The 13,230-nt window shown below is 39.3% G+C and overlaps 2 protein-coding genes across 2 annotated transcripts in view; one reads left to right on the top strand and one right to left on the bottom strand.

Moving 5' to 3' along the window:
• The first annotated feature begins 68 nt into the window (after positions 1-68).
• ubl5 (ubiquitin like 5) lies at positions 69-5,367 on the top strand. Its single transcript, XM_055157950.1, has 5 exons — positions 69-208; positions 1,264-1,327; positions 3,238-3,321; positions 3,398-3,435; positions 4,896-5,367. The coding sequence occupies exons 2-5, from the start codon at positions 1,272-1,274 to the stop codon at positions 4,937-4,939; spliced, it is 222 nt and encodes a 73-aa protein (XP_055013925.1). The 5' UTR covers positions 69-208; positions 1,264-1,271; the 3' UTR covers positions 4,940-5,367.
• A 5,474-nt stretch (positions 5,368-10,841) lies between these two features.
• LOC110153512 (proto-oncogene vav) overlaps positions 10,842-13,230 on the bottom strand; it is a 51,360-nt gene continuing 48,971 nt past the window's right edge. The window contains 2 exon segments of the mRNA XM_020917415.2: positions 10,842-10,949; positions 13,015-13,166. Of these exon segments, the coding sequence (XP_020773074.2) occupies positions 10,896-10,949; positions 13,015-13,166 (206 nt within the window). The 3' untranslated portion in view covers positions 10,842-10,895.

Below are 13,230 nucleotides of genomic sequence, written 5' to 3'. Positions count from 1 at the left end.
GGAGTTGTTTTCCGACCGAGCCCCGCCCCCATTTTGGTATTCCCAGTCGCTCATTGGCGGAAGGAGCTGTCTTTTTGAAATGCTTGAATATGATTGGCGAGCAGCACAACACATGGTAAAACAGCTTTACGATAAGCAGGGGGGAGAAAGGTTCTAGAAAACAGCCACGATATCGAATCTTTTTCCATTTTTCGGTCTTATCTTACAGGTAAAAACAAAACTATTACATTAAAACTTTAATTCAGATTTTAACAAGTGTGTGTGGGCTTTTAAACAACGTGAATCGTAGCACAGTAAATGAGATGGTGCTGTCTTAGCTAATGTTTGCTACTCTAAAGCTAACGACCCACATACGAAAATATAAACCATGATCTGGATCGAAATATGAAATAAAGATGAATTGTGCCATTACATATTCAATACGTTGCCCGTGTCCCTGATTTAGTAGGTAACCTGCAGTGTTGGGAAGATGACTTTTAAAATGTATTCCCCTACAGATTACAGATTACATACCCAAAATATAGTTTGTAATGTAATCCATTAAAATACTTAAAGTGAGTAATGTAATCTGAATACTTTGGATTACTTGATATTGTCATGTTTTTTTTTTTTTAAACTACATGAATGTACCAACCACATCCTGAAAATTCTTGTTTGTTCTCTTCAAATTGGCTGTTGAGCCCAAGTCTCCATGAACAGACTTTTGTTTTACTGTAGAGAAGCAAAGACGAGGAAATGTGAACATGAGATGTTTTGTTTTATCTGAGTCTTTATTTAATCATATTAAAAATATTATTGATAGAGAAATGATTTTAAATGAGATCACTGCTGCCTTAAATTATGTTCACCTACTGTTAGGTGTCCTGGTTTAGACCTGGTTTAGACCTGCTATTAGACTTGGTTTAGACCTGGTTTAGACCTGCTTTTAGACCTGGTTTAGTCCTGCTATTAGACTTGGTTTAGACCTGGTTTAGTCCTGGTTTAGCCCAAAATGTAAAAACAGGAAAATACCGCCATGTAATCCATTTATTACAACAAAGTATCTGTAATCCAATTACCACTCATTGAAACAGTAACTGTAACTGAATACAGTTACTCATAATTTGTACTCTGATTACGTAACTCCGGTACATGTAATCTGTTACTCCCCAACACTGGTAACCTGGCATATATTCAGTCACTTTTAAATGGCCAAGATTGTTTAGGCATTGCAGTTAGCTTGTGTCTTAGCCTGTGTGCTGATGTTTACTTTTTCCTTCACAGATTACGGGATGATTGAGGTGGTGTGTAACGATCGTCTGGGGAAGAAAGTCCGGGTCAAGTGCAAGTATCCTTTGACGATGCCGTGGGTCATGGTTTCTACCCTAAACCAGATTTGTACCACTCAGACCGGGACAGAATCATCACAATACTTACTTTTGCTTCTTAGACATTTTTACAGTTAATAGTAATGTTGAGGAAAATAACCCTTTTCCTCGTGTGTTCGTTAGTTTCTGCTTAGACAAAAAATTACACTTGAAACAGAAATAAAGTCCAGATAATTTACTTATTCCAAAGTCATACTTGTACAAGGAGTCTGTGCTGACATTCCCATGCAGAGACTGAATATTTTTGCCTATACAATGATTTTTATACACAAACTACAGTGGGAGGCGACCGTGGTTTAGACTTAGTGCCTCTTCGTTGGTGCACAGGCCTCTTGGCACGTTGCACAATCTTATCCGATTGTGACAAGGATCCCCTGGATTCATCTCACTCCTCTTACAGGAGCGTCCTGCTGGTCTGATCAGGGTGATGAGTCGTGAGTCAGCATATCCCTATCAATAAGTCCTTGCCCTATTTATTAATTGATTAGACATATAGATAGAAATAGAATATCTTTTTCATGAACTGAACCTATCTCTGCATCCTTTATGTGTAATCTAGTCCCTGTTTTCTGGGTCATTGTATAGTGAATTCTAATAGTACAATAATAAAATATAGCAGTACATCAATAACATCATAGCAGTAGTTATACACCACGTAAACTTAGTTATTTGTCCTAACAGTAACTAGTTTGTGTTCAGTCAGTCCATGTCTTATACTATTGTGCTGTTCGTGGTCATACTTTAGGGTATGGTAAGTGAGACTGAGTGGTCATGAGCGGCCAGCACTGCACCTCACAAGAAGGTTCTGGATTGAACTCGTTGGTGACGCAGGTGTTTCTATGTGGCGTTTGCATGTTCTCCTTGTTTCCTCTGTGTCCTCCAGTTTCCCCCATCAGCCCAAAAAACACAGTAGGTTAAATCGACGAGCTAATGTAGTTCTGACCAAGACTAGCTCAAGATCTGGTGAGCAGTGCCTCTGCCAGGTTGCTCAAGTGGCCTTAAAGGCAGAGGTTTAGGGGACAATAACGTACCGTATGTTCACATCATCACAGCTTGTGTCATACTAGATGATAGCAGTGGATGTATGGTGGGGATGCACGATCCAAAACTGGTTTAGGATATTAGTAACAACACTGAAGAAATTGCTGGATTTGATATTGGCTTCCAAATATTGATATCGATGTTGTTGATATTCTGGTTGGACGTATACATTGATGTAACTTTTTACTGGTTGTAATCGGCCAAGAAAATCTCTCTTTGCACTGGGATAATTAAGTTACATTGCAATTTTGATACTACTACTACTTCTAGAGCAGACGTCTCCAACCTGCAGCTCCAGAGCTACCAGTATCTCTCCATACCCCTTCCCAGTAGCTTACCAAGGGGTTTCTGAATTACAGGTATTGTCCTGAATAAGTACAATTTGATTAATTAAATGTCTATTACTTGTACATGTATTATTTTGATACCTAAAATTGTACACTAATAAATGGATATGTTTTATGTTTTATAGGCATTTAACCGCCTGATTTAAGGCTCACCGTGGCACTTAAATATACCTCATTTCTGGTGATTCCTAAAACTAGTAGCTCTCATTTTTGTTTTGTAAACATAGCTCACCGGAGGAAAAAGGTTAGAGACCCCTATTCTAGAGGATTTTTACTCTGGTTTGTAAACATGTTTATGTAGATTATTGAATGAGTCTAACTCCATTGGACACAGAAGCAGTTAAAGTCAGAGTTAAAAACATCATCACGTAACAGCCCCACTGACACATTAACAGTAATGTCAATGATCTGACTTGACAGTAAAATATAGCGGCATTGACACGTCAGCTTCTTGGTCCTCCTTCCTTAACCCTGTGTTTCAGCCCAGACGACACCATTGGAGACCTGAAGAAGCTCATAGCGGCTCAAACAGGGACACGATATGACAAAATAGTGTTAAAGAAATGGTACGTTTGAGGAAGCTTATAAAGTCATGTTGATGTGTGTCGGCTCATCTTCTGTATGTGATTTGTGTGTCCGCAGGTACACCATATTCAAGGACCACGTGTCTCTGGATGACTGTATCCTTTCACTGTTTTCATAAACTTCACTGTTGAGTTAAACTTACAAACAGATCCAAAATACTAATGCTCCTAGTACTTATCTCTCCCTAATAAATACATTTTGCTATTTTTACAAAATTGTAAAGTCAAAAGGTGAACTTTACAACAAATCTATGGGCCTTGCTACAGATTAAACATTTTCTGTCTATACTGATATTATCGACCACAGCAAGTGTTGATATTAGATAGTTGTAGCTGCAAAATCTGGTTTGTTGAGGGTCTTTACACAAAACTGACTCTTATAAGCTTCAATTCACGCTATAAATGTGTTACCTCATCAAAATCATACCAGGAGGTGTGTTTTGTTTTATGTAATCCTTATTATTAGCATGTCTACATCTTCAAAGCTCAAAACACTGTTTATGATTTTCTCCACCTTGTGACGTCACTAAGAAGTAGTTTTCAAGTTACCATATTTTGCACACTATATGTCGCTCTGGATTATAAGGCGCACTGTTATTGAATGGTCTATTTTCAAACTTTTTTCACATATAAACCACACCGGACTATAAGGCACATTAAACGGAACACAACAGTTATATAAGTCAGTCAAACTTTATTTAACACGTTCACAATAAATCTCAACTTTGTTCAATTGTAACGCGTAAAAAAATACTGTCTGAGACGCTAAATTCATAGTGTATTCACAATAACTCATAATAGTTCAAACAGTTGGGTGATTACAGCGTCCAGCACGTCCACATCCCTCTCGTCATTATCCGAGTCAGTGTGGTTACTGTTCCCTGGAGTTCAGTTCAGTGATGATTCAGGTCTTGGTGAAAGCTCGGACCACAGTTGATACTGATCGGCGCTGTCTCTGTCTTGGTGAATGTGTGTTCTCCTTCTCTCATCCACTGCTCCCACACAGCTCACACTTTCACTTTAGAATAGTCTTGAGTTTAAAGTGGGTGTTGTAAGCGTGTCTGTTGACAGGTGCATTTTGATATTTAAAGAAATCACAGGATGTATTACTCCTGATGCTCCTGACTACGGGAGCCGTAATGCTGCAAGTGGAGCGGCTTTGTAGTTTACTAAAGTCATACTAAGACACCTCTATAAATTCATATATAAGGAGCTCTGGATTATAAGGCGTGTCATTTTTGGATGAAATTAAAGGCTTTTAAGTGCGCCATATAGTGCAGAAAATATGGTAAGATACCTTTCTCCTTTTGTTAAGTACGGATTTCAAAATTATTCAAATGATTCTAGTTTAGTAGTGAACAGTGGAAGAGAATAGAGAAGAACTAATAAATATGTCAGTTTGTGTGTTAAACGTGTGAATGAAACAAAATACAACTCTGGGTCTGTTTTTAGGAGGTAGTAAGATTATAACACTGCTTAAAGCTCACAAGAGTCGATTTTGTGGAATATAGACTTTTTAAATTCACAAAAAGTTGGACCTTCACCACTTTGTTCAGATGAAATCCATGATGGGATGAACCTGGAGTTGTATTACCAGTAGATTTCTGAAGCGCCCGGACCACGGAGATCCACATTAGGGCTGCACGAAAACGCAAAATGGAATATCTGATGTTGAAGTTTGAGATCATATTTTTGAGTTATTTTAGTAAAACTCTAAATTTGCTTTGTTTACTGGTCAGTCTTTGTCATATTCAAAACTTAAAAGACTAAACCAGGACCAAAAGGAGATCATTCAAGCTAAATATGTTTTCACTATGTTGAGTTAGAATTTGTTGTCACATTATAGATAGAGCTTTTTCCAAGATGGCGATAGTAATTTGCTTTTAAATCGTGCAGCCTTCCACCCCACACATCCCTCTTCTGTCTTCTGTCCATTTATGTGTCATTGGGCAATACACAAATACATGATGTCTGAACTGTGTCATTTTTGTTTTGATATTTTTAAATTAAAGTTGATATTTACCTAAATGTGTTTCTCTCTTTTTTTTTTTTAACACTTTGCTAAACATGTCTACTTCTTGGTTGGAAATCGTGATATTGCTAAGGAGATCCATGACTCTAACTGAGGCACCGATATCGATACTGGTATTGAATATCGGGGCTGATCCAGGAAAATTGGCATTATCGGGTATCGGTTCTGTGTTATCGGTTCGACTCGTTATTGACTGTTGTAAGCCCAGTACGTCTCATGTTTGAACTTTATAAGTGCACTGTCACCTGCTTGTTTCTATGGAGATGTCATTGCTCTGCCTGGAATGTTCCACAGTGTGACATTAAACAACTCTGCCTTACATTTACTAAATTACAGGCAGTGTTGGGGAGTAACGGATTACATGTACCGGGATTACGTAATCCGAGTACAAATTATGACTGATTCAGTTACATTTACTGTTTGAATGAGTGGTAATTGGATTACAGTTACTTTGTTGAAATAAATGGATTACATGGCGGTATTTTCCCGTTTTCACATTTCGGGCTCTTTTCTTCCCCCCTTTTTTTTCCCCCTGTAATTCCACTCATTGCTGGAAACTAAACCAGGTCTAAAATAGATCTAAACCAGGACTAAACCTAGGTCTAAACTAGATATAAACCAGGTCTAAACCAGGACTAAACCTAGGTCTAAACTAGATATAAACCAGGACTAAACTAGATCTAAACCAGGTCTAAACTAGATCTAAACCAGGACTAAAACCAGGTCTAATCTAGAGCTAAACTAGATCTAAACCAGGTCTGAACCAGGACTAAAAAAGGACTAAAACAGAACTAAACCAGGTCTAAAACAGAACTAAACCAGGTCTAAAACAGGATTTAACAGGACTAAATCATGCTGTGTGGACCATGTCTAATTTGGTTCAGTAAAGTCTGGGCTTTTTATTTTCTTTTATCAGACAAAACATCTTATGTGAAGATCTCCTAGTCTTTGCTACTTTACAGAAAATCAAGTAATCCAAAGTATTCAGATTACATTACTCACTTTAAGTAATTTAATGGATTATGTTACAAACTACATTCTGGGATATGTAATCTGTAATCTGTAGGGGAATACATTTTAAAAGTAACATTCCCAACACTGAGTACAGGTGGTTTTATAGCTCAAAAATACCTCGAAAAACAGGTATTGTGACTGTGAGCACTGAGCAGGGTCGCCTCTCCACAGATCTGACCTGTAACTTGATCAGGTTTAGTCTCCATGAAGATAGAGAGGTTTAATGCCATACTGTGAAACATTCCAGACAAAGCAATAACATCTCCATGGAGAAAAGCATTTGACAGACTCTCCAAAGCTGTTTAGTACACAGTTACACAATCAGATCAATTTTGTAATAAAGTAACTGTATTTTGAGAGAATTGGAACTGAAAAACCTGAATCGGCACATTCTTAATTGTTACCCAGCAACCATGCAGTACACTCGGACAAAACTCCTCCTCCTATGTACACAGAAATAATTATATGACAAACAAAAATATAAGAAAGCACCTGCATTTTATTTAAATGATATTTAAAGTATCAGAAAAAAAATGTGTAAATTGCTTTGAACTTTTGGAACGTCATCAGTGTGGGACTGTCTAAAATAGAACTCTCCAATCCTGTCATTTTCTACCTATTTTTCAGCTTTTCTTCACAATTTGCTTCTTGATTGGTGTAAAACTATCCTTTGTATTTACAGCAGCAGGTGTTATCCCCCCAGCTTAAGTCAAAAGGAGAGAATCATACAACCTTGAAGTGCTACAGAAAAAAAAGTCCAAATATTTCAATGGGAATTTCTTGTTTAATTTAAAGGCACTCTGTGTAATTTTTCTGATGAGGTCTGCCTGTCACCTGTTTGTCCCCATGGAGATGATATCACTTTGCATGGAATGTGTGACCAAAATTTCAAAATCAAAAACTGGGATATCCCTGGTTTGGGTTGGTTTGTAATAATAAAATTGTGAAATTAGTGCGTACCGACAATTAAGAAAAACTGTTCTGCACTCAGCCCATAGACACATAAAGAATCTCGGACTTCCGATCATTGCGCAATGCATATTGGGAAGGATTTTCCGAAAAAGTGAGCATCAAACCTCCATGTTTGTTTTCCCAGTGTGATGTGTCTATTGACAAAGTTGATATTTTCAAGTCTTTTGAACCATATCACTTTTGTTTCTGGTTCTGATATTGTCATATTTTAGTTTTGGGATTTGGACATCATAATTGTGTGGTTGTCGGATCCTAACAGCGGAAAACGACTCAAGAAATTTATTTGCGAACTCCATAGATGCAAAAGTGAATCAGATGTGTGTGACTCAAACCTCTGTTCAAACTGTTTCCCTTCCCAACAGAATTGAAAAATAGTGAAAGGTGAAGGTGATGGGCAGGATTGATCCACGGGAAGGACGAAAAAGGACTTTGACTGACTAAATCATCCTGAGTTTGCAGTGAACATTTTGTATGTGGAGTGACAACAAAGCGGGATCCCGTTTGTTAAGCGAGAGGTTCAGAAGACAAACAGACTGAGCTGCACTTTCTTGATCTTGTGGTTTTACAGCAACATCACATCTTGGTCTCTTTGCAGTGGAAGGTGTTTCTTGGTGAACAGTTGGTGCCTTTCGCTTTGGTGTTGACTTTTTAAATTTCCAAGTGACAAATCAGAACCAGAAACAAAAGTGATATGGTTCAAAAGACTAGAAAAGATTTGTCAATAGACGCATCCCATGACCGGAAGTCCGAGATTCTTGATGTGTCTATTCATGATGAACATATGAGTCAGTATAGTCACATTTTCTTTGTGTTTTGGTCATTTTTAAGCAGCTTTTCTGTATTTTACCTAAAAGATGTCAGTTTATACCTCTCTTTACTGTTGGCAGGGATCAAATTGGTCAAAAATATGGAAACCTGGGACAAATCACTGGTTTTGGATAAATCTGCTTGTACAGGGGACACAGGGCTCAAAACTGTAGGGATGTCTGGTCACCCTAAACATGCATTTAATTGTAGGCACTTTTATTGTTAAAGAAGTACCTTTGAGTAAGTATGTGCATTATGATATATATGATATATTATGATATACTACTATGTTAGTATGATCACCTCTCCATGAGTATGACTTGTGGCCACGGTTTGTCAAAGCCTGATCCTGTCAGATCTCAGAAGCTAAGCAGGGCCGGGCCTGGTTAGTACTTGGATGGGAGACACTGGGAAAATCAGGAGCTACAGGGGGGCGACAGTGGCAAGAACTGTCGTTGTGTCCTTCGGCAAGGCACTTCACCCACATTGCCTAGTATGAACGTGGTGTGTGTGTGAGTGGTCAGAGGGACTGATGGTGCTGATTGGCATGGCAGCTGTGCTTCTGTCAGTCTGTCCCAGGGCAGCTGTGGCAACAATAGTAGCTTACCATCACCAGGTATAGAGTGAAAGAATAATGCAGAATAATGCTCTGTAAAGTGTCTTTGTGACAAAATATGTCTGTGAAAAGCGCTATATAAATAAAGACTTACTTACTTGTAACTTGGCCTGATAACATAATCACATGTGTGTTTCTATAGATACAAATTTAATGGAATACAGGGGAACATTCTATACAAAGCCATACATCATCAAAAACAACATCTGGCAATAATTAGTATTTACTCTTGACTACAATGGGATGATGTTTACGGCAGCAAAGCTGCTAACTCTACCCTCAACCTTCCTCCACACAACTTTACTCTTACTTGAGGAATATATTGTACAGTGTAACAGTAATCTTATTTTTAAAGCTCCTACATGATCCTACATTGCTGTTTCCTCCTCAAAAACACACCTGGAGTTGTGTTTTGTTTCATTCACACATGTTTGAGTAACTCTTTATACTTGGTCTGTCTACATCTCCAAAGCTCTAAATGCTTCTGTCTTTGTGATGTCATGAAGTGGTAGTTTCATAGCTCCTTTTCACCTTTAGTTCAGTAGAGATCCGCAACTCCAGGGCTGAAAGTCGACCAAATGATTCTAGTGAAGGTGTATGGACTTTAAAAACACAGTGGAGCACCTCCTGTATTACCCCATGTAATATGTGTGTATATAAAACGCAGACAGAGGTAAAGGTAAAGAAAAAAAAGTGAGTCCAAAATTTTCACTGATAGTGCAGGGGTGCATTTCATTTCTCTTGTTTCCTTCTCCTTGATTCTCCGTTTTTCAGCTGTCAATCAAATGTGCCAGATTAAGCCCCAAAAAGTGTCCCAAAACCCAAAGGATTCAAGGATTCAAGGTTTAAGAGACAGGCAGACATCAGATAAAATAATAGTCTCTTAGTGAGGAGTTTGTATTGTCCCAACACAATACAGGGAAAGCAGCTCGTTGCATAATCCTGAATTTGACTTTAAAATTAATAATAATAATAAAAAATGTTAGAACGCACTTATCCTAAAACAAAAACGTTGGTCTGACTTTGATTTAAAAGTCCTGAAATTTCCTCATTATAGGCTCATTTTGGTCAGAACCGACACCTGACCCATTCACCCTCAACTTCTGCTCCTCTCACCCCTGCTCCTCTCTCCTCTGCTCTTCTTTCCTCTCCTCTCACCTCTGCTCTTCTCTCCTCTCTCTTCTCCTCCTCTCTCCTCTGCTCTTCTTTCCTCTCCTCTCACCTCTGCTCCTCTCTCCTCTGCTCTTCTTTCCTCTCCTCTCACCTCTGCTCCTCTCTTCTCTGGTCTTCTCTCCTCTCTTCTCTGCTCTTCTTTCCTCTCCTCTCACCTCTGCTCTTCTCTCCTCTGCTCTTCTTTCCTCTCCTCTCACCTCTGCTCCTCTCTTCTCTGCTCTTCTTTCCTCTCCTCTCACCTCTGCTCTCTCTCTCTTCTCTGGCTCTCTCTCCTCTCTCTCTGCTCTTCTTTCCTCTCCTCTCACCTCTGCTCTTCTCTCCTCTGCTCTTCTCTCTCTCTCTCTCTCTCTCTCTGCTCTCTTCTCTCCTCTCACCTCTGCTCCTCTCTTCTCTGCTCTTCTTTCCTCTCCTCTCACTCTCCTTCTCTCTCTCTCTGCTCTTCTGCTCCTCTCTCTCTCTTCTCTCTCTCTCTCTCTCTCTCTTCTCTCTTCCTCTCCTCTCTCTTCTCTCTCTCCTTCTCCTCTCTCTCTCTCTGCTCTTCTCTCTCTCTGCCTCTCCTCTCACTTCTCTCTCTTCTCTCTTCTCTGCTCTCTCTTCCTCTCTCTTCTCACCTCTGCTCTCTCTCTCTCTCTCTCTCTCTTCTCTCTCTGCTCTCTCTCTCTCTCTCTCTCTCTCTCTCTCTCTCCCTCTGTCTCCTCTGTGGGTGGTTCTTCCTCACCCATTTCCTACACAATCGAGAAAAGGAATCAGACAGAAGGAAGCGAGCTAAGAGAAATGAGATGCCCCCCATGTGTGCTGTAGGCTGAAATGCGTCCACATCTGAGTCCTGTTACCGGACCAGACCCGTGTAGTGATGCTCGGTTGTAATGACGTGACGACACACAGGGGAGTGGTTCATATATTTTAATGCGGTGCACACATCTAGAGAGGCTTGTGTCTCCATCAGCAGTAGTCAGAATAGTCTTCATCCACATAGTTGGGGGGGAACAGTCCAATCTGCCAGACACACACACAAACACAATTAGATTTACAGTAGTTTATGTATTTGGAGTGAAGTACACAGTGGGGTGGGATATGCAATATCTAAAGGTCCTATATTACGCAAAATGAACTCTTGTGAGCTTTAAGTCATGTTAGAATGATGTTACCTCCTCAAAAACACACTTGGAGTTTTGTTTCATTCACACATGTTTAAGTAATCCTTTATTATTAGTCTGTCTACATCAGGGGTGTCAAACATCCAGCCCTCCAAGACCTTTAATGTGGCCCTCGGCTGATTTTCTTCTAAAATATTTTAATTATATTTTCTATTAAAATAGTGGTAATTTTCTACGGTGCTTAACACTGCAGAGTTTCCAGCATCTCTGTGCGTGGCCCCTCCCACCAGAGCAGCACAAATGAAGACTTGTCTCTTTCCAAAAGGAAAGGACGATCGTTTTGACTGTTGACTGTGACACCCTCATCAACAAAATGTCCAACATGAGAAAAGTGGAGCCAAGTGCAGGATTTTCCAAGAAAAACTGACTTACTCCTATTTGCAAACAAGTTCATTGTGTTGAAATTGCATTTATCTTAAAGTTTCGGGTTGTTCATGATATTATAATATTTTGTAAAAGAGTTCATCAATTAACCCTAATCAGTACACCCAGGTGTAAAAACGTCGCCATATTTCTGATTGTGTTGTGTCTTTTTCTTAGTCCATTTAGGAAGTTGTCACCAACTTGTTGCTATCACATGCCCAAGAGCTAATTTCTTTACCATTATTTATGTGGTGTGTATACAAAAAATTCTTTTGGGGTCCACGTGGACCCCAGCCGAACCAAGTGTCTAACATCTGGTTATTATTTGTTTTTGATATTTCTCTGACAGATACCAGAGTTGCATATTGTTTCATTTAAGTTAAGAAAGACTTACACTTGCATTGATAATAAATTCACATCACTTATCATGATTTTCGTTGTTGTAGAACCTGACAATATGGCTAGACCTCAAGCAAGATCCACTGCACTGGAGGCTCTTCGCAGGATCCTTGGCACTGATTTTCTTGCCAATATGGCAATCTATTTTGATCACACACCTTTAGTTTTTTATGAGACACCCACATTTTCTTCAAACATATTTTTTGTTATTGTGGGGTCCGGGTGGACTCCAGTACCAAAGAGGCTAATTTTGCCAAAAGGGTTCTGTATACCCTATACCAAAAGGAACACCTATGATGTCTTTTCTTTGTTAGTATCAATGATGCAACAGAACATAAAAAACCTCAGCTCACACGTAATTTTGCACCAAAAGTGACAAAAATGTGAAAAAAGAGAAAAAAACGTGAGGTTATTATTTCATTTTTCATTGAATTAAAACAAGTTATACCAAATGAATTTCGTTGTTTCTTTATTTATAGTATCTGAGGTTGTCACACTTGTCAAAAACCTAATTTGGAGACAACTGTTACCTGCACACGTATGGGAAATATATAATATGATGTTGGGGTCCATGTGGACCCCAGGTGTACAGATTAGCAGGTTTTGGCACATGTACTGATGAGGGTTAAAAAAGATTTCTGTAATAGATTTGTGTTTCTCTGCACAAATATTTTGAAGTTATTGTTATTTTTGCAGTTTATATGACATAAGTTTTTTGATCCGGCCCCTTTGGGATCAAAGTAGGTTGGACACGGCCCCCGGACCAAAATGAGTTTGACAGCCCTTTGACATCTACGTCTCCAAAGCTCAAAATGCTCTATACAACTACCATTTACCTTATGTTTAGTAGAAATGGGTAATTCCAGGTCTGAAATCACCCATGGCGTTTAAAAACAAAGTGGAGCACTTCCTGGATTACCACATGACATCACAAGGTAGAGGAATGTTTTTGTTTGAGAGAAGAACTCAGTGTAAATGTGCAGGGTTTGTGTGTTAAACATGTGTGAATGAAACAAAACACAACTCCAAGTGTGTTTGTGATGAGGAAACGACATTATAAAATAGATCCCAAAATAGTGTAGTATAGGCCCTTTAAAGTATTTGTATTAAAGTAGACAGTGGTGTGTGTGCTGCGTGCTCACCCGCCCGTAAACCTCTCCCTTCCACCAGCCGCTGTGGCCCTTCTTGGACAGGATCTTGATGGTGTCTCCTTCTCTCAGGTTCAGTTCGGTGCGGTCCCGGGCTGAGTAGTCGTAGCGAGCTCTGGCCACCCCCATGTTCCTCATGTGGCCTCCTTCAAAACAACACAAGTACACTGAGCACAAACTTCATCTGGACCAGTGGCTCCCAAAGTGGAG

This window comes from Boleophthalmus pectinirostris, unplaced genomic scaffold (assembly GCF_026225935.1).
Source record: "Boleophthalmus pectinirostris isolate CB_2022bp ecotype Guang Dong unplaced genomic scaffold, ASM2622593v1 HiC_scaffold_22, whole genome shotgun sequence".
Taxonomy (NCBI): Eukaryota; Metazoa; Chordata; class Actinopteri; order Gobiiformes; family Gobiidae; genus Boleophthalmus; species Boleophthalmus pectinirostris.
The sequence above is the reverse complement of the archived record's forward strand: the minus strand, read 5'-3'. Positions and strand labels throughout refer to the sequence as shown.